This window comes from Sapajus apella, unplaced genomic scaffold (assembly GCF_009761245.1).
Source record: "Sapajus apella isolate SASKATOON/1434 unplaced genomic scaffold, GSC_monkey_1.0 scaffold68, whole genome shotgun sequence".
In the NCBI taxonomy this organism is placed as follows: Eukaryota; Metazoa; Chordata; class Mammalia; order Primates; family Cebidae; genus Sapajus; species Sapajus apella.
In genome coordinates this window covers 3,484,273-3,504,797 of record NW_022437008.1, presented here as the reverse complement: position 1 = coordinate 3,504,797, position 20,525 = coordinate 3,484,273, and the positions used below count along the sequence as shown (strand labels likewise).

General features: G+C 51.9%; 1 protein-coding gene across 3 annotated transcripts in view; it reads left to right on the top strand.

The window, feature by feature from the left end:
* Positions 1-16,658, top strand: part of CATSPERG (cation channel sperm associated auxiliary subunit gamma) — a 31,413-nt gene extending 14,755 nt beyond the window's left edge. Inside the window, exons 9-28 of one of the 3 annotated variants that reach the window (XM_032248904.1) lie at positions 1,194-1,253; positions 1,742-1,861; positions 2,989-3,039; positions 3,145-3,274; positions 4,134-4,245; positions 5,474-5,632; positions 5,716-5,828; positions 6,515-6,728; positions 7,055-7,117; positions 7,222-7,420; positions 7,563-7,681; positions 8,434-8,514; positions 8,604-8,660; positions 12,656-12,812; positions 13,008-13,071; positions 13,180-13,275; positions 13,582-13,671; positions 15,665-15,757; positions 15,852-15,951; positions 16,219-16,638. In XM_032248904.1, the coding sequence (XP_032104795.1) occupies positions 1,194-1,253; positions 1,742-1,861; positions 2,989-3,039; positions 3,145-3,274; positions 4,134-4,245; positions 5,474-5,632; positions 5,716-5,828; positions 6,515-6,728; positions 7,055-7,117; positions 7,222-7,420; positions 7,563-7,681; positions 8,434-8,514; positions 8,604-8,660; positions 12,656-12,812; positions 13,008-13,071; positions 13,180-13,275; positions 13,582-13,671; positions 15,665-15,757; positions 15,852-15,951; positions 16,219-16,545 (2,405 nt within the window). In that variant the 3' untranslated portion in view covers positions 16,546-16,638. Of the gene's footprint in view, positions 1-1,193; positions 1,254-1,741; positions 1,862-2,988; positions 3,275-4,133; positions 4,246-5,473; positions 5,633-5,715; positions 5,829-6,514; positions 6,729-7,054; positions 7,118-7,221; positions 7,421-7,562; positions 7,682-8,433; positions 8,515-8,603; positions 8,661-12,655; positions 12,813-13,007; positions 13,072-13,179; positions 13,276-13,581; positions 13,672-15,664; positions 15,758-15,851; positions 15,952-16,218 lie in introns of all 3 variants that reach the window. The other 2 variants (XM_032248905.1, XR_004260106.1) reach the window with 2 other exon arrangements.
* The last annotated feature ends 3,867 nt before the right edge of the window (positions 16,659-20,525 follow it).

Below are 20,525 nucleotides of genomic sequence, written 5' to 3'. Positions count from 1 at the left end.
CACTTGAACTCAGGAGGAGGAGGTTGCAGTGAGCCGAGATTAGGCCACTGCACTCCAGCCTGGGCAACAGAGTGAGACTGTCTCAGAAACAAACAACAACAACAAAACCCAAAAAACACAAAATGGCAGAAGCCCAATTCAAAGATATTTAAAGCACAACGGGGCATGGTGGCTCATGCCTATAACCCCAGCACTTTGGGAGGCCAAAGTGGGTGGATTACCTGAGGTCGAGACCAGCCTGGCCAACATGGCAAAAGCCCATCTCTACTAAAAATACAAAAATAAGCCGGGTGTGGTGGCATGCACCAGTAGTCCCAGCTACTTGGGAAGCTGAGGCACAAGAATCACTGTAGTCCCAGCTACTGGGAAGCAGAGGTTATAGTGAGCCGAGATCATGCCACTGCATTCCAGCCTGGGCAACAGAGTGAGACTGTCTCAATAATCATAATGATAATAACTTAAGCACAAAGAATTTGATGACTTATATAAATGAAAAGACAGGTTCAACTTCAGGTATGGCTGGATCCAGGGGCTCACAGGGTATGTCATCAGGACTCCATCTCTTGGTAATGTAGTGAGGCATGGTAATTAATTATAACACAGATTCTGGAGAGAGACTGCTCCATCACACCCTTGCTGTGTGCCTTTGGATGTGTAACTTGACCTCTCTGATCTCGTTTTCTTCACCTACAAAATGTGGCTAATGGTAGTACTGGTATCTAGGTCACTGGGTTGATATAAAGATTAAATTTTTTGTAAAGGTCTTAGCACTAGGGCTATGGTGAGCGTTACAAAGGGTTTATTATTGTTGCTCCTATCATTTGCCTCCATTTTCAGGTAGCTATTCCTCCATTGGAGGTTAAAGCTGGCCCCTCAAAACTTGAGACTCAAGTCAGCTACTAGTCTGAGTCACGCCAACAGAATGAAGACAGCTCGTTTCCAATTAATTCTAACACAAGTCCCAGAGTAAACTCTGATTGACCTTATGTGGGTCACATGGTCAGACCTGAGCCAATTTCCATGACTAGAGACAGACATGGTCTAATAGGCCAGGTGTGAGTGAGACAAGGCCAGGGAACGAGATCCCAAGGATTGAGGGGCTGAGAGGCATGAGGAGGACAATCAGCATTGGCTTGATGGGCTGCCGGACAGGAGGGAGAGGGCCTGAACATGAGTTCCACCTTGCTCTGCAGATGGCCAGGTGTCCTTTGAGATGCTGCCCAAGCACTGGTCTGTGTGCCAGCAGATAGCAGGTACTCATCCCTCCGATGGGTCTGTGGCGGGAGGCTGGGGGGACTGAGGGTGCATAACAGCAGGGGAAGGCGGCAGTTGTCATGGGAAAGAATGGGCAGTAATCCCAGCACTTTGAGAGGCCAGGGGGCGGGGGAGCAGATCACGAGGTCAGGAGATCGAGACCATCCTGGTTAACACGGTGAAACCCCATCTCTACTAAAAATACAAAAAAATTAGCCAGGTGTGGTGGCAGGCGCCTGTAGTCCCAGCTACTCGGGAGGCTTAGGCAGAAGAATCACATGGACCCGGGAGACGGAGGTTTCAGTGAGCCAAGATCACACCACTGTACTCCAGCCTGGGTGACAGAGCGAGACTCCATCTAAAAAAAAAAAAAAAAAAATGGGCAGTGTCTCAGAGAGGGTTGAGCATTATGTGAAGAGTCACAGCCAGCACAGGACCAAGGCTACTGGGCCCTGGGGTGGCCCTGGACTGCCCTTTTCTCTCTCAGATAACACCTGTAGCATAATTTGGTCCGAATACATTGCGGGCGAACAGACCGTACTGCTGCTGGTGGAGACTGGATCTATTGAAGGCAGTAAAATTTACATGGTGATCAGCTACAACAGAGGTAATCGGGGTGACGCAGAGGGCGGGGTGCAGAGGGGCAGGAGCCCAGACTGTGAACTGCATGCCCTCCTGAGGGATCTGTGCCCAGCAGACAGAGGAAGGGTGAGATTACCTATGTCACTCCTGGATGAGGGGTAGCAGTGGAGGACGGAGTATAGGTTTGGTGATCCGAAAGGATGCTGTGACTCACAATGAGAAGATTTTATTTTACCTGCAGTGAGAATAGGGCCACCATGTAGAGTTGTACAGGCTGTGCACTGCACAAAACTGCCAACCAAGGGGTCAGAGGAGACAAGTCTCGTGCCTTAACAGGACTGTTTCCCCTCAAAGGCAGTGCCTTTTTATAATTCACTTGAAGAAACTCGAAAGGGCTAGGCACGGGGCTCACACCTGTAATCCCAGCACTTTGGGAGGCCAAGGTGGGCGTCTTGCTTGAGCTCAGGAGTTCAAGACCAGCCTAGGCAACATAGCGAAATCTCATCTCTACAAAAAATACAAAAATTGGCTGGGCGCGGTGGCTCATGCCTGTAATCCCAACACTCTGGGAGGCTGAGGCAGGTGGATCACCTGAGGTCAGTAATTGAAGACCAGCCTAGCTAACATGGTGAAACCCCCGTCTCTACTAAAATCACAAAAATTAGCCGGGCATGATGGCGGGTGCCTGTTATCCCAGCTACTCGGGAGGCTGAGGCGGGAGAATCGCTGGGAGAACCTGGGAGGTGGAGGTTGCAGTGAGCTGAGATGGCGCCATTGTACTGCAGCCTGGGCGACAGAGCAAGACTCCATGTCAAACAAAACAAAACAGAAAAACAAAAATTATCTGGGTGTGGTGGTAGTACGTGCCTGAAATCCCAGCTACTCCATAAGCTGAGGTGGGAGGATCACTTGAACCTAGGAGGCAGAGGTTGCAGTGATCTGAGATCATACCACTGCACTCCAGCCTGGGCAATAGAGTGAGAGCCTGTGTCAGGGGGAAAAAGAAAAGAAAAACTCGAAGCACTGGCAAACCTGGATGGGAAGCTCTTTGGAGGGTTTTGCAGGAGGCCAAGAAGCGAACGACTTGCTCCAGCTCCAGGTTTTCAAAGTGCAGGGCCTCAGGAGATTTTGCTGTGTTCTCCCCATCTGTAGCTACCGATGAAATGACCGTTGTTTCCGAAGTCCCAGAATTTGTTCCTGACGGTAGGGGGGAAGGTAGAGGTGGCCTTAAGGGTGGCTATAGGCCAGGAGGGGTCCAGGTGACCCCCACCTCACTGCTTGTGTCCTCTCTTCCTCTGCCCCGGTCAGCTCGAGGTTTGCAGTTCCTGATGATCCTAGGGACAGAGACCTACACCAGCACCCGGATGGTCTCCAAGGGCATCTCCTTTAACCCATACAACAACTTGATCTTCATCTGGGGCAACTTCCTTCTGCAGAGGTGAGCCTCCACCACCCCGGCGGGCCAGGGATGCTCTGTCTCCCCAGCACCTTTGGGGGGGGACCCTTTCTGAAGTCTCACCAAGCCTTCAGAGGATGCCCAGATCCAGAAGTTATCAGGACCGTGGGGGAACACATGGGTAGGGTCATCAGCGCTGGAACCAGGGGATGCCACTATTCTAATGCTGTGGGAGCCCTTTTCTTAAAGACCCAGCCTGTGTGAGTAATAGATGAACAGTTTCTAGGGTTTTTTTTGTTTTTGATTTTGGGGGGACATGGAGTCTGTCACCCAGGCTGCAGGGCAGTGGCACAATCTTGGCTCACTGTAGCCTTCACCTCCCAGATTCAAGCGATTCTCCTGCCTCAGCCTCCTGAGTAGCTGGGATTATAGGTATGCGCCACCACACCCAGCTAATTTTTGTATTTTTAGTGTAGACGGGGTTTTACCATGTTGGCCAGGCTGGTCTTGAGCTCCTGACCTCAGGTGATCCTCCCACCTCAACCTCTGAAAGTGCTGGGATTACAGGCATGAACCACCGCATCTAGCCTTGACAAGCATTTTCCAGAGACAGTTCAGGATCCTCTTTGCCTCAGCCACCTTCTTGCCCCTCAGGAACCTAGGGGCTCCTGAGCCACCTTCATGGGTGGCTGGCAAACTGCCAGTTTGGCCCGATGCTCCTGTTTTACAGATGAGGAGCTGGAGACTCTCAAAGGGTTTGGGGTGGGGGTCAGGAGCTAGGATTTCCTTTGCATGTCCTCAAAGTGGAGAAACTGAGTAAGAGGCTCCCGTGTTACTAGGCCTGGGGTTGGGGGAAGTGGCTGTCCAGGATGTGCCTAGCTCTCTGTCTCTACCCCTGCAGCTCTAACAAGGAAAACTTAATCTACCTGGCAGACTTCCCCAAGGAACAGATCATCAAATATATAGCCAGATCGTTCCTTGGGAACATGGCTATAGTCACAGAGACAGAGGAGGTGGGCTGCCCTGTCCCTCCCCCATACCCTCTCTGCCCTCCCCCAAATCCCAGGGGCCTCTCTTTTCCCCCTGTCAAGGTAAAGGAACTGAGGGGGGGGCACCCTCGGGGACCCTGAGAAAGGGCAGTGAAGCTCCATTTATAGCTGAAACCCCTGGAACTCAGAGAGGCTAAGTGTCATCTCCAAAGTCACGCAGACCACAGCCATGATCTGATGTTCAGAGGCTGCTCTCTTTCATCCCACAGTGTGGTTGTTTGCTTCATAAATATTGAGCATTTACTGTGTGCCTGCCCCCATGCTGGAGAACACAGAGCGATCAGGGCTATAATGGGGGAAATACTACCTATGGAAGTAGGGGAACCTGGCCACTCTGGGGAGTTGTGCATGCAGGGAGGGCTTCCTGGAGGACCCACATGGAGGGGGACATCTTGGAGGTGGAGAGGATCCCCCAGGTTGTGGCTCAGGAAGAGGAGTGAAGGTTCCCTTCAGATGTGTATGGGGGTGGGTATCAGTGCAGAGATGGGAAACTGAGTCCAAGGAAATGGTGAGACCCTGAAGGCTGCAAAGAGTGAGAAGAAAGTGGTCTCAGCCCAAGGAACCTCGACTGTTAGGGAGTGTGCATGATAGGGATGCTCAGGGTGCCAGTGCCAGAAACCCAAACAGACCAAAAGCATTGAAAAAAATGATCATGAGCTGGGCATGGTGACTCACGCCTGTAATCCCAGCACTTTGTGAGGCCGAGGCTGGTGGATCACCTGAGGTCAGGAGTTCAAGACTAGTCTGGCCAACATGGTGAAACACCATCTCTACTAAATATACAAAAAAAAAAAAATTAGCTGGGCGTGGTGGCACTCACCTGTGATCCCAGCTACTTGGGAGGCTGAGGTAGGAGAATTGCTTGAACCCAGGAGGTGGAGGTTGCATGAGCTGAGATTTTGCCTCTGCACTCCAGCCTGGGAGACAGAGTGAGACTCTTGTCTCAAGAAAAAGAAAAAAAAGGAACAAAAAAAGTGATCATGGTGTGTGCGGGCCGGGACCAGAGGTGACTGGGCTCTGGGAAGTAGACCAGTGGCACCAGAGAAAAGGAAGGGGGGCGCTCTTGGTCCCAGTGGAGGTGGGTTTCCAAACCTCATCCTTCAAACAATGGGGCCACCACACTGGGCAGAGGGAGAGGTGGGATCAGAGGATCCATGGTCCTCACACGCACATCTGGATGTCATGCCTGCAGATCTGGTACCTCATGGAGGGCACCTACCGGGTGTACCAGCTGTTCCCGTCCAGGGGCTGGGATGTGCACATCAGCTTACAGTGGATGCAGCAGTCCTCTCTCTATGCATCTAATGAAACCATGGTGACCCTTTTCTATGAAAACAACAAACTGTATCAGGTGCCCGGTGGGGCTTTTGGGGAGACATGGGGCACCCCAGGAGGGCTGACACCAGTTCACCTGGGCCTGCCTTCCCCCTGCAGCTGGTGTACCTTATGCACAAGAATGAGGGCAAGCTGGTCAAGAGGCCCATGCCCGTGGAGAAGCTTCTGATGTATCAACAGCACACCAACTACTATGACTTGGAGAGGAAAGGGTGAGAAGACGCCAGAGGGTGGTGGGGGTCTGAGGGCTCCCGGCACTGCCCTCCTGAAGCTCCCATTGTTGAGAGAGGGGTGACCAAGCCAACCCTGGTGACAACCTCGGGGCTGTGATGGTGGGAGCTCAGCACTTATGGAAGCTCAGAGAAGGAGGCTGACGTAGCCAGAGGGGAGGGTAAATCAGGGAGGGCTTCAAGGAGGAGGAGGTGTAAGCGCTGCGACAAGAAGGGTGAGGAAGGGATTAGCTAGGTGATAAGGTGGGGAAGGGTGTTCCAGAAATGGGGAACCACCTGTGCAGAGGCCCTGATTGGGGGGGGCAAGGTGAGCCTGGTGGTCATCGGGAGAAACTTGAACTTCATCTTGAGGGTCCTGGGGGAGCTATGGATGGCAATTAAGGGAAAGGACTGCAGGGTCGGATTTTACCACATGCCATAATGATGCCTCCGGTAGCCGTCCAGCAGAGGGTGGGTCAGAGCGACCCAGGGAGGCAGCTGGGGTCGGGGCGGGGACCCGGCGCTGGGGTGGAAGGAGGAACAAGAGGCTTCTGCCCCCAGCTGACGCTGAGGAGGAAGATCGGGGCTGGATTCGATTCGGGAAGTGGGAGAGATGGGAAACAGGCCTGAGGAAGCTTCCCGTGGGCGGGGTGCTTAGAGCCGGCCGCCTCCCCCTTGCCGCTGCCCAGGAACTACTCGATGCTCTCCTTCACCAACCTCTGCCCCTTCTCGGTGATGCGCCTGCGGAACCTGCCCAGACCACAGAGATACACGCGCCAGGAGCGCTACCGGGCGCGGCCGCCGAGCATCTTTGAGCGCTCGGGCTTCCACACCAAGAACTCGCTCGCCATCTACCAGGGCCTGGTCTACCACCTGCTCTGGCTGCACACCAAATACGACAAGGTGGGCGTCCGGCGGCGGGCGGCGCAGGCCTGGGACCCGGAGCCGGCTCAGAGGGCGAGGCCTGTGGAGCGGAGCGCAGTGGGACTGGAGAGCCGGAGGACCCTGCGTGGGAGTCTGCGGGCGGGGCCTGGCCTGAGCGGGGCTTCGAAGGGAGGGTGTTGGGGGTGTGGCCAGGTTGAAAGCAGGGTTTGGGGACGGGCTGGGGTGTGTATCTTCTGCTCTGGGTTAGGGGCTGGCACTGAGGCTAGGAGGGGGCCTGGGGCTGCCGCTGGCCTGGGGGCTCTCGCCGCCCCCCCTCCCTTCACGGTGCGGGGCGATCCCTGCAGCCGTACGCGGACCCGGTGCACGACCCCACCTGGCGCTGGTGGCAGAACAACAAACAAGACAAGGTAGGCAGAGCTGTTTGGGAGCCGGGCCAGGGGAGGCGCCCGGTCACCCCTCCCCGTGCCCCCACCTCCGGCGCTGAGTCTGCCCCGCGCATCCTGTACCCCAGGATTACTACTTCTTCCTGGCGAGCAACTGGCAAAGCGCGGGCGGCGTGTACATTGACATGGACAGTTACGAAAAGATCTATAACCTCGAGCCCGAGTACCAGCTGCCGGAGCGCATTTTTCTAGACAAGGGCACTGAGTACAGCTTCACCATCTTCCTGTCGGCGCAAGGCCGCTCGTTCAGTGCGCAGGCAGAACTCGGTCTGTGCGCGGGGCCAGAGTGGCGTCCAAAGGGCGGGGTGGGGGCTGCCCAGAATTTGGGCGTCTGGGGGGCAGGGACACTGTCCAAGGGGCGGGGCCTGTCTGTGAGGGAGTCCTTAACCCCGTTTACTGCCTAGAGCAGGCAGCGCCTTCCAACCGCACACCAGGGTGGACGTGGGCGTGGTGCTGGCCAACCCGGGCTGCATCGAGGCCTTGGTGAAGCAAGAGATCCTGATTAATCGCAACTCGGTGCTATTTTTGGTGAGACCTGGTGGGAAGTTGGGATCAAAGCAAGTTTTTTATTTTTATTTTTTGAGACAGGGTCTTGCTCAGTCGCTCAGGCTCAAGTGCAGTGGCGTGATCACTGCATTATCGGCCTCCTTGGCTCAAGTGATCCTCCTCCCTCAGCCTCCTGAGTAGCTGGGACTGTAGGCATGCGCCACAGTGCCCAGCTATTTTTTTTTCTTTTGAGACGGAATCTTGCTCTGCCACCCAGGCTCAGCTCATTGCAACCTCTGCCTCCCAGGTTCAAGCGATTCTCCTGCCTCAGCCTCCCTAGTAGCTGGGATTACAGGTGCACGCCACCACAGCCAGCTAAATTTTTTTGTATTTTTAGTAGAGATGGGGTTTTATCATGTTGGCCAGGCTGGTCTTGAACTCCTGACTTCAAACAATCTACCCACCTCTGCCTCCCAAAGTGCTGGGATTACAGACATGAGCCACTGCACCCAGCCTTAACTTTTTATTTTTTGTAGAGATGGGGTGTCTCCCTATGTTGCCCAGGCTGTTCTCAAATTCCTGGGCTCAAGAGATCCTCACACCTCCTCATGAGGTGTGAGGCATGAGCCACCCTGCACCTGGCTCTGTTAGCCTGTTCCTGAGTAGGAAATGGAGGCCTTCCGTGCTACCAGCCCCCTACCTCGCCCCAGCTGTGGGTTATTTGAACTGTTTGTTGGTCTTTGGGGAGACCTGCTTAGTCCTTCATTTCTGCCTCTCCCCTCCTTCAACCCCAGATTACACTCAAGGATAAAAAGCTTTGCTATGACCAAGGCATTAGCGGACATCACCTTATGAAGACTTCCATGATGGTCAATGTGAGGTCCAAGCCTGGAGGCGAGGGCGCAGGACAGGGGGAAAGCCTGGGCCTGCGGGGATCACTATCTTCACCTCCTCCTGTCCGCAGGTGGTGGGCTCATCTGGGTTCTGCTTCCAGGACACGCACCTGGAGCCCCATATGCAAGTACTGAAACTTGGGATCCTGCGTCCTGAGGCTAATCCCCCTGAGAATCCCACTAATGTATTCATAATTTTCTTTCTTCTCATTCTTTCTCATCATTCACTGTCCCCCACCCCACCCCAGTACCTCCTTTCATTCTTTTCTTTTTTTTCTTTGAGATGGAGTTTTGCTCTTGTTGGCCAGGCTGGAGTGCAGTGGTGCGGTCTTGGCTCACCGCAACCTCTGCTTCCTGGGCTCAAGTGATTCTCCTGCCTCAGCCTCTCAAGCAGCTGGGATTAATAGGTGCCCGCCACCATGCCCGGCTAATTTTTTTTTTTTTTTTTTTTTTGAGACGGAGTTTCACTCATGTTACCCAGGCTGGAGTGCAATGGCGCGATCTCGGCTCACCGCAACCTCCGCCTCCTGGGTTCAGGCAATTCTCCTGCCTCAGCCTCCTGAGTCGCTGGGATTACAGGCACACACAACCATGCCCAGCTAATTTTTTGTATTTTTAGTAGAGACGGGGTTTCACCTTGTTGACCAGGATGGTCTCGATCTCTTGACCTCGTGATCCACCCGCCTCGGCCTCCCAAAGTGCTGGGATTACAGGCTTGAGCCACCGCGCCCGGCCCCGGCTAATTTTTTATATTTTTGGTAGAGATAGGGTTTCTCCATGTTGGCTAGGCTGGTCACAAACTTCTAAATTCAAGTGATCCACCGGCCTCAGCCTTCCAAAGTGCTGGGATTCCAGGTGTGAGCCACCTCACCTGGCCTAACTCCTTTCATTCATTCATGTTTTTAGAAAGGGCCACCTTTCCAGTTGTGCAGGTTGCACACAAGCTTATATGTTCCCTCTGATAACTTTCTGCCAAGGGAGAGAATAGGGTCTGCGAAACAGGGCCGCTTTTGGCAATTGGCACAAAGATGGCATACGGTCTGGCCTGGCCCTACCTTCACATCTCGCCCTTCCTCTGCCCACTCATATGTTCCTCATTCAGTTCTTCGGGTTCTTGGTTCTTCCCTTGCTTACACATGTGATATCACCTTTGCCCAGGGGCAGACACGGAGGCTCAGAGAGGTGCAGAGTAACCCAGGGAGCTAATAAGTAATAGGGGCGGGGCCTGCCCAGAGTTCTTGTTCTCACCCACTTCCCTACCCATTCCCTGGCACACACATCCTCGTGTTCCTCCCTCCTGGCTTAGAATGACCTTGGGCAGTAAAAAGGGGTTATAGCAGTCCCCAACTCCTTGGAGTACATGAGATTTCATGTGCTGAACTAAATAAACAAGGAGGAAGTGTGACCTCACCAGGGTGGGCAAGGGGGAGCATGGCAGGATGAGCTCGGAGCAGTGATGAGGCCGAGCAAGTGTGGCCTCATGGGTCATGGGACCTGAGCTGGCTCCTTGGGAGGGCTCGGAGTGGAGGGACTTGGGTGTCCCCAGGGTCTATCTGGCTGCATGGGGTAGGGGGATATTAACGAGAGGACTGGAAGCAGGGAGACTCTGGAGGAGACAAGGTTGGGGAAAACAGCGTGAGGGCAAAGGAGTTGGCGGTTTAGGGGAGAGAATGAGTGGGCTCTGGGTCTATTTTTCAGGCTCAGGCTAGAAACAACAGGCCATCCTGATGGGCTGGATGTGGGCGTGAGAGAGAGAGAGGTGCAAGGTGTTCTTCCTGACAGCTGGAGGAGTGGAGGTGTCATTCACCAGATAGTTCTGGACAGATTGAACCTGGGATGCCCGTGGGAGCTCCCAGTGAGTGAGAGAGCGACAGCTGTAAAGTCTATGGCCCAGACCTGGTGTGGGATGCACTTGGATGGCCAAGAACCCCTCTCCCCAGGTGCCAGCAAGCATAGGCCACAGCCTCCAGATTCCATGTCCCTTTGACAATCAGCTGATACCCTTGTGTCTTACCTCCTGAAACGGGCCCAAGGACCCTTCCTTCTTTTTTTTTTCCTTTTCTCTTTCGATGTCTCTTTCTCTCTTTGTTTCTTTCTCTTTTTCTTTCTCTCTCCTTTCTTTCTCTTCCTTCCTTTCTTTTTCTTTCTTTCCTTCCTCCTTTCTTTCCCTTCCTTCTTTCCTTTCTCTTTCTTTTCCTTCCTTCCTTTCCTTCTTTTTTTTCTTTCTTTCTTTTTCTTTCTTTCCCTCTCTTCCTCCCTTCTTCCTTTCATGTTCTCTTTTCTTTTTCTTTTGTCTCTGTCGCCCAGGGTGGAGTGCATTGGCAAAATCACAGTGCACTGCAACATTGACCTTAGGGGCTCAAGCCTCCTGCTTCAGCCTTCTGAGTACTGGAGACTAGAGGCTTACACCACCACGCCTGGCTACTTTTTGTATTTTTGGTAGAGACGGGTGTTGCCATGTTGCCCAGACAGGTCTTCAACTCCTGGGCTCAGGCGATCCTCCCACCTCGGCTTGGATTACAGCATGAGCCACCACACTAGGTCGACCCTTCCTTCTAAAGACCGTGTCATGGGGGTTCCCTGACCCCTGATACCCATCCTGGGTTCCATTTCCCTCATATATTCCAGGCTCCCACAGGATAATCCAGGCCTGACTTTTGATTTATAAAGTCTGACTAGATGGTGCTCAGCAGATACAGCTGTCAGTAGTCTTATTTTAGAGGCTGCTGCGGCCAATCTGTCTGTTCCAATCCCAACACTACCACCCAGCAGCTGTGTGGTTTTGGATCATCAATAAGTGGTTTAACCTCTCAGTGACTCATTTTTGCCAACTCGAAAATGGAAGGTATTAGGCCAGGCGTGGTGGCTCACACCTGTAATCCCAGCACCTTGGAGGCCTAGGGAAGCGGATCACGAGTTCAAGACTCTGAGACCAGCCTGGCCAGCATGGCGAAACCCCGTCTCTACTAAAAATACAAAAAAGTTAGCCGGGCATGGTGGCACATGCTTGTAGTCCCAGCTACTCGAGAGGCTGAGGCAGGAGAAGTGCTTGAACCCAGGAGGCGGAGGTTGCAGTGAGCTGAGATCACACCACTGCACTCCAGCCTGGGCAACGGAGCAAGACTGTGTCTCAAAAAAAAAAAAAAAAAGAAAAAAGGAAGGTATTAATAATTTCTACTCTGTGGGGCAATTGAGAATTAAATGAATTTGAATATGTAAAGCTCTTAGAACATCACCCATTGCCTGGTACACAGTAAGAGTTACATGTGTTTGCAGTTATTAAAAGCATTTTTAAAAGGCATTGTTGGCCGGGCGCAGTTGCTCAAGCCTGTAATCCCAGCACTTTGGGAGGCCGAGGCGGGTGGATCACGAGGTCAAGAGATCGAGACCATCCTGGTCAACATGGTGAAACCCCGTCTCTATTAAAAATACAAAAAATTAGCTGGGCATGGTGGTGCGTGCCTGTAATCCCAGCTACTCAGGAAGCTGAGGCAGGAGAATTGCCTGAACCCAGGAGGCGGAGGTTGCGGTGAGCCGAGATGGCGCCATTGCACTCCAGCCTGGGTAACATGCGTGAAACTCCGTCTCAAAAAAAATAAAAAATAAAAAAAAAAAAGGCATTGTTTTAATTATATATATATATATATATTTTTTTTTTTTTTTAATTTAATTTTATTTTTTTTTTGAGGCACAGTCCTGCTCTATCGCCCAGGCTGGAGTGCTGTGAGGTAATCTCGGCCTCTATTTCCCTGGTTCAAGCGATTCTCCTTGCCTCAGCCTCCCAAGTAGCTGGGATTACAGGCGTGTGCCACCCCACCCAGCTAATTTTTTGTATTTTTAGTAGAGATAGGGTTTCGCTATGCTGGCCAGGCTGGTCTCAAACTCCTGGGCTCAAGTGATCTGCCTGCCTCGGCCTGCCAGCGTGTTGGGACTACAGGCGTGAGCCACTGCGCTGGGTCCTTTTAATGATATTGATGACCATATCGCCCTCGGTGGTGAGGGAGAGCCGGGCAGCTGGCGGTGGCGTGTGCGGGAGAGGGACTGTCCTCCCTGCCCCCCACCCCGACAGGGGTCTGAGGAGTCCTTGGCCACCCCCCTATGAGGCTTTTCTCCTCCCACCCAGGGCAACCTGATGGTGCCACTGCTCATAGGCTGCCCCCCAGGCAAGCGCCTGGCCTTCGACATCACCTACACGCTGGAATACAGCCTCCGGCAGAACAAACACTACTTTGACTGCGTGCACGTGGACCCCGAGATGCCCTGCTTTCTCTTCCGGGACAGTGTGTGTCCGTTCCCTTCCCCTGCACAGTTCACTGCCCTCCTGCCCCCACCACTTTGCGCGCTCCCTCCCCGCTCCTCTCCCGCTGGCCACCCACCCCTTGTCCTGCGGCATCTCACTTTCCCCCTCTCGGTCGTCAGCTTCTCCGGCCAAGCTAATTTCTTCTCCTGGTCTCAACCCCCCTCCAACCCCATAGTTTTCTACCCCTTCTTCTTGATTCAAGATTTGGTGACAGGAGACTCCGGCAGTTTCCAGGGCAGGTAAAGGCTTGGCCAGTTTGCAGCTAGGGCAGGTGGAGGGGGAGGAAGGGAAGGGGTGCAGGACTCGCCACCTGGAGACCAGTCCTTGTGCGCTTCTGTCCCTGGTAGCTACGTGCTGCTGGTGGTGGGTGGCGGGCCTACACTGGAAAGCATCAGAGACTACAGCAAGGACGAAATCTACCGTTTCAACAGCCCCCAGGACAAGTAATCCCCGCGGGGCCCCACGCGTAATCTGCCTTGCTTCCCCTGGAGGCCTTTCCCGCTTCCCAGCCAAGCCCACCTTGCAAGCCCCCGCCTTCGCATCTCAGGCCCCGCCCACAGCAGGTCTCTTAGGATCACACAGTCAAACTCCGGTCCACCCTAAGATCACGCCCCTTGCACCTAAGATCACACCTGAGACCACGCCCCCTGCACGCACCTCCGGCCTCGCTCCACACTAGCCGCTGAGGCCATACGTCCCCCACACCACCACCCCCCGACCCGTGGCTGAGATGACCTGGTCCTGCACAGGACCAACAGCCTTATCTGGACCACAAGGATCTCAAGGACCACCAAAGACTCAGCCTTCCACATCATGTCCCACGAGAGCCCCGGCATCGAGTGAGTTTGCAGCCTGGCCGCTAGGCCCTCTTGGCCCCCATCTGTCGGTAGTCCATCGGGCCCACCCATCCTTTCTACCTCTAGGAGGCCTCTTGATCCCCAAGTCACACGGATTGCCTTTGTGTTCCTCAAATGGGACTGAACTTTGCACAAGCGGAAGTCTCGGCCTGGAATGCTGCCCCCTCCCACTCTCTTCAGGCCTTAGATAGATGCCCTTTCAGCCAGGGGGACTTTTCTGTTTCAGGATGGGACAGTTTCCCTTTGTGGCTCCCATGGCCTCCTGGGGCTCTCCCATCCTGGCCCTGAGCCCTCTACCTGTGCATCCCCATCCCAGTGTGGGCAGGTCTGGGCAGTCACTGTGTGATGTGGCATCTATCTCCCTCAGGACTCTCCCTCAACATAGAATTTATTTGTTTATTTTTTGTGACAGGTTCCGTCTGTGGCCCACGAGGCTGGGAGTGCAGTCTTGGCTCACTCAACCTCCACCTCCTGGGTTCAAGCAATTCTCCTGCCTCAGCTGCCTCAGTTTCCCGAGTAGCTGAGGTTACAGGCATCTGCCACCACACCTGGCTAATTTTTGTATTTTTAGCAGGGATAGGGTTTCACCATGTTGGTCAGACTGGTCTCGAACTCCTGACCACAGGTGATCTACCCACCCGAAGTGCTGGGATTACAGGCGCATGCCACCATGCCCAGTTAATTTTTGTAATTTTGTATTTTTTTCTTTCTTCTTTTTTTTTTTTTTTTTTAAATGGAGTCTCTCTCTGTCGCCCAGGCTGGAGTGCAGCGGCACTATCACAGCTCACTGCAACGCCCCTGCCAACCTCCTGGGTTCAAACGATTCTCCTGCCTCAGCCTCCTGAGTAGCTGGGACTACAGGTGCATGCCCCCACACCTGGCTAATTTTTTGTATTTTTAGTAGAGATGGGATTTCACCACATTAGCCAGGATGGTCTTGATCTCCTGAACTTGTGATCCACCCACCTTTGCCTCCCAAAGTGCTGGGATTACAAGTGTGAGCCACCGTGCTCGGCCTATTTTTTTTCCTAGTAGAGACAGGGTTTCACCATGTTGGCCAGACTGGTTAACATAATATTTATTGAATGAAATAATGGACAAATGAATAAATTCATTCATGGCAGGCATTTATTGATATGTGAATGGGGGTATTAATGAATGAATAAAACAATGGAGAAACAAATTCATATATAGGGTCTCAATAACTAAGATTCATTCAATGAAGGGAAAAAAAATGAAGCCATGAGCAAATGAAGGCAGTGAATGAATGAACAACTTGCATCTAGTCAGAACTTAACCTGCATTTAAATTTTTTTTAAATTTTTATTTTTTGAGACAGAGTCTTGCTCTGTCACCCAGACTGGGGTGCAGTGGGGCCATCTCATCTCACTGTGACCTCCGCCTCTTGGGTTCAAGCGATTTTCCCACCTCGGCCTCCTGAGTAGCTGGGATTACAGGTGCATGCCACCATGCCTGGCTAATATTTGTATTTTTAGTAGAGACGGGGTTTCACCATGTTGGCCAGGCTGGTCTTGAACTCCTGACCTCAAGTGATCCACCTGCCTTGGCTTCCCAAAATGCTGGGATTCCAGGCTTGAACCACTGTGCCCGGCCTAACCTGCATTTATTGAATAATGAATAAAGAAGAGAATAAATGAAAGATGTGACTTTGTACCTAGCAAGTGCTCAAGCTATATTTATGGGATAAAGGACTGAAGGGAGCCAAGAATGAATAAGGAGTTGGCACATGATAGGTGCACAGACTGTAATCTGGATGGATGCACGTGACAGATGAATTGACAGATGGAGGCGTTCAGGCAGGATGATTGGCTGAGTGAATGAGGAATGAATGAGGGAAGGCATGAGACTGCACCCATTCGGTCCTCATCCAGAGTGTCGGGGTAGAGGAAGAAACTGGGCGTTGGCGCAGACTAGGCATGGTTGGTAGCACAACTGCCTGATCTTTGGCTCGCAGGTGGCTGTGTCTGGAGAACTCCCCATGCTATGACAACGTTCCCAGAGGCATCTTCTCCCCTGAATTCTTCTTCAAGGTGTTGGTGAGCAATAGGTGAGCCAGGCAGGTGGACCAGGTGCGGGTCAGGGGCTGCCCATGGAGTGCCCGGCTTCTCCTCTCATCCTGGATCCCTTCCCAACCCCTACAGAGGAGTGGACACAAGCACCTACTGCAACTACCAACTCACCTTCCTGGTGCACATCCATGGGCTGCCACTCAGTCCCAAGCGGGCCCTCTTCATTTTCATGGTGAGTGGCTGTCCGGGAGCTGCCCTGGTGGGTGGCCAGGGCCCTCCATGACTCCACACTTATGCTTGTTTTACCTTCCCTCATTCATTCCCTCACTTGCTCATCCAGGCATGCTGACTAAATGCCTACTGTGCAAGGGGCTGTCTATTCATTCATTTCAGCCATCACGCCTCCATCTGTCAATTCGTCTGTCATGTGCATCCATCCAGATGATGGACTGTGCACCTATCATGTGCCAACTCCTTATTCATTCTTTGCTCCCTGCAGGTGTCGACCAGCGTGTTTGTGGGCCTGGTGATCTTCTATATCATCTTCTGCCTCCTGTGGCCCCTCATGGTGAAAGGCTGCACGACGCTCCGGTGGAAGATAAATGACATCATTGCCTCAGACTCCTACTACACCTACACCTCCATTTCCGGAATCTCCAGCATGGCGTCTCTGAGACAGTCCAGGCAGGGCTCCATTGTCAGCTCCAGGATAGAAGAGGATGGGGCTGAACCCAGGGAAGCCATGGAGGGACAGTTGATGGCCTTAGCCTCTCACCTGCCCCCGCCCCCAGCCACCATCATGCCTCCCCTACAAGACCCATCTTGAAGATGTGCCTGTCACCCAGCCCAGGCCTCTTTTTCTGTTTTGCTTGATGTTTACTTCTCATTCAGACTCAAATAAAGCCTGACTTCAGGACCAGCCATGGGTTCTCTTAAGAACTCCAGAAGTTTTTATTTCTTTTTTTTTTTTTTTTGAGACGGAATTTTGGTCTTGTTGCCCAGGCTGGAGTGCAGTGGCATGATCTTGGCTCACGGCAACCTCTGACTCCCTGGTTCAAGCAAGTCTCCTGCCTCAGCCTCCCAAGTAGCTGGGATTACAGGCATGCACTAATTTTTGTATTTTTAGTAGAGACAGGGTTTTACCATGTTGGCCAGGATGGTCTCAATCTCCTGATCTCATGATCCACCCACCTCAGCCTCCCAAAGTGCTGGGACTACAGGCATGAGCCACCATGCCTGGCTGAGTTCAGAAGGTTTGTATCAGATAGCTGCACATTAAAGTATCATAAACCCGGTTAGGCACAGTGGCTCATGCCTGTAGTCTCAGCACTTTGGGAGGCCAGAGCAGGCAGAATAGTTGAGGTCAGGAGTTTGAAACCAGCCTGGCCAACATGGTGAAACCCTGTAACCCCATCTCTACTAAAAATACAAAAAAATTGCCGGGCGCGGTGGCTCACGCCTGTAATCCCAGCAGTTTGGGAGGCCGAGGCGGGTGGATCACGAGGTCAAGAGATCGAGACCATCCTGGTCAACATGGTGAAACCCCGTCTCTACTAAAAATACAAAAAATTAGCTGGGCATGGTTGTGCGTGCCTGTAATCCCAGCTACTCAGGAGGCTGAGGCAGGAGAATTGCCTGAACCCAGGAGGCGGAGGTTGCGGTGAGCCGAGATCGCGCCATTGCACTCCAGCCTGGGTAACATGAGTGAAACTCAGTCTCAAAAAAAAAAAAAAAAAAAAAAATACAAAAAATTAGCCGGGCATAGTGGTGTTTACCTGTAATTCTAGGTATTGGGAGGCTGAGGCAGGATAATCCCTTGAACCTAGGAGGCAGAAGTTGCAGTGAGCCAAGATTGTGCCACTGCACTCCAGCCTGGGCAACAGACCAAAACTCTGAATCAAAAAAACAAGACAAAACAATAAATAAAATATCAAAAAACTTCTAGATCACATGTTAAATAGTGGCTTTTTTGTGTGCCTGTTGGCTGAGCCCCTCCCTAGGGTGCCCCAGACCTCCCTGTGGTCCAGCAGGATCCTCCACAAACCAGACCCATTGCTACAGCTGACCATCTGTTCTGATTGTTCAGTGTTAAATATTTTGAATGTCCACACCTATCTAATGTCTTTAGGAAGGGACCCTGGAGATGTCAGGATTCTTATTTTAGTTGCAAATAGCAAATATTTCCCTCAAATTTTCTACCTGAAAATGGTAATTTATAGGCGTTGTTAATTTGGCTTCAGGTACAGTTTGATCCAGAAGTTCCCAACTTCCACAGGATTCAGCCTCCTGTGGACGTTGGGGACTACATTTCCCTGTAGTTTTTTCTTCTCTGTCCCCCTCTAAGTGCAGTCTCTGACCTCAGGACAACTCTCCTCACCATCTGAGGTTATATAGTCCATAATCTGGATGGATGCATAGTGACCGATGAATCGACAGATGGAGGTATGAAGGCAGAAGGAAATAAATGAGTAAAAAAATACCCTGATGCATGGTAGGCATTCAGTCAGCATTAATGGATGAACACATGAAAGACTGAATGAGGAAAGGTATGAGATTGTATCTAGTTGGTGCTCACCCAGAGTGTCAGGGTGGAGGAATAAACCAGGGGTTGGCATGGACTAGGCATGGTTGGTAGCACAAAATCCTAATGAAACTTGACAATAACAAGAGCTGGCAACACTCACGTGTGTAAGATCTACTGGCTAAGGATGTTTCCACCACTAAGATTCTATCGAGTCACCTCATGGTCCAGATAAACACATCATAATCCTGTATCAGCTAAGTCAACATGTGTTTTAAATACCACCATCTGCATTTCTGGCCAAGATAGAGTGACTGGGACTGGGTTTCCCCTCATACTTGAAACAATATATATATTTTTAAACAGGATCTCACTCTATGGCCCAGGCTGGAGTGCAGTGGTGCAATCTTGACTTACTACGACCTCTGCCTCTCAGGCTCAAGCAATTGTCCTGCCTCAGCCTCCTGAGTAGCTAGGATCATAAGTGTGCACCACCACACCTGGCTAATTTTTTTTTTCTAAGATGGAGTCTTGCTCTGTTGCCCAGGCTGGAGTGCAGTGGCACAATCTCAGCTCTTGCCTCCTGGGTTCAAGCGATTCTCCTGCCTCAGCCTCAGGAGTAGCAGGGATTACAGGCACCCACTACCACGCTAATCTTTTTGTATTTGTAGTAGAGACAGGGTTTTGCCATCTTGGCCAGGCTAGAATTGAACCCTTATCCTCAAGTGATCTACCCAATTGGCCTCCCAAAGTGCTGGGATTACAGGCGTGAGAAACCGTGCCCAGCTAACAAATATTTATTGACTGTCTATTAATATCTGCCAAGCACCGAGATACTGGGAATTCAGTAGTGAAGGAAACTGTCCTGCCTTCATGGAGATGACACTCTAAATGGTGGAGAGAGTCAGGTTTGAGAAAAATGTGCTGGCCAGACACGGTGGCTCACACCTGTAATGCCAACACTTTGCAAGTTCAAGGCAGGAGGATTGCTTGAGCCTAGGCGTTCGAGACCAGCCTGAGAAGTATAGCGAAACCCTGTCTCTACAAAAAATTTTAAATAATTTTTTTTGAGACAGAGTCTTACTTTGTCACCCAGGCTGAAGTGCAGTGGTGCCATCTCAACTCACTGCAACCTCCGCCTCCTGGGTTTAAGCAATTCTCCTTCCTCAGCCTCCTGAGTAGCTAGGATTACAGGTATGCATCATCAAGCCCAGCTAATTTTTGTATTTTTAGTAGAGACGAGGTTTCACTGTGATGGTCAGGCTGGTCTAGAACTCCTGACCCCATGATCCGCCTGCCTCAGCCTCTCAAAGTGCTGGGATTACAGGCGTGAGCCACTGCACCCAGCCAAAATATTTTTAAAGGGAGAGAAAAAGGCTGGAAGAGGGACTCCCTCTAAAAAAAAAAAAAAAGGAGAGAAGAAGGGATGTTGAATGTGCAAGTGGTGCAAGTGTAATATCAATCAATGGAGGAAGCAGAAGTTGGTTTAAGAAGTTGTGAATCCTGGCTAGGCAAAGTGGCTCACGCCTGTAATCCTAACACTTTGGGAGGCCGAGGCAGGTGGATCACCTGAGTTCAGGAGTCCTAGACCAGCCTGACCGTCACGGTGAAACCTCGTCTCTACTAAAAATACAAAAACTAGCTAGGCGTTGTGGCACATGCCTGTAATCCCAGCTATTTGGGAGGCTGAGGCAGGAGAAACGCTTGAACCGGGACCCGGGATGCCGTGAGCCGAGATCACGCCATTGCACTCCAGCCTGGGCAACAAGAGCTAAACTCCATCTTAAATCCTCCACTTATTTATGACTTCTTTTTCTTTTTCTTTTTTTCTTGAGTTGGAGTCTTGCTCTGTTGCCAGGCTGGAGTGCAGTGGCGCGATCTTGGCTCACTGCAACCTCCACCTCCTGGGTTCAAGCGATTCTCCTATCTCAGCCTCCCGAGTAGCTGGGACTACAGGTGTGCGCCACCACGCCCTGCCAATTTTTGTAATTTTAGTAGAGACGGGGTTTCACCATGTTTGCCAGTATTCTTGACCGTGTGATCTGCCCGCCCCGACCTCCCAAAGTGCTGGGATTACAGGCATGAGCCACCGCGCCCGGCACATATATTTAAAGCCATAGAACTGGATGAGTTCGTTCATATTTGTATAAGCTTGGGGAAAAAAACGTGGAAGGATGCTTTGAGAAAGAGACGGCTGTTAGTCCTTTGGAAGGTTACCCAGCCTCTCAAAGCCTGTCTATAAAATGAGAATAACACCGCTTGCCAAATGGCACGACATTGCCACC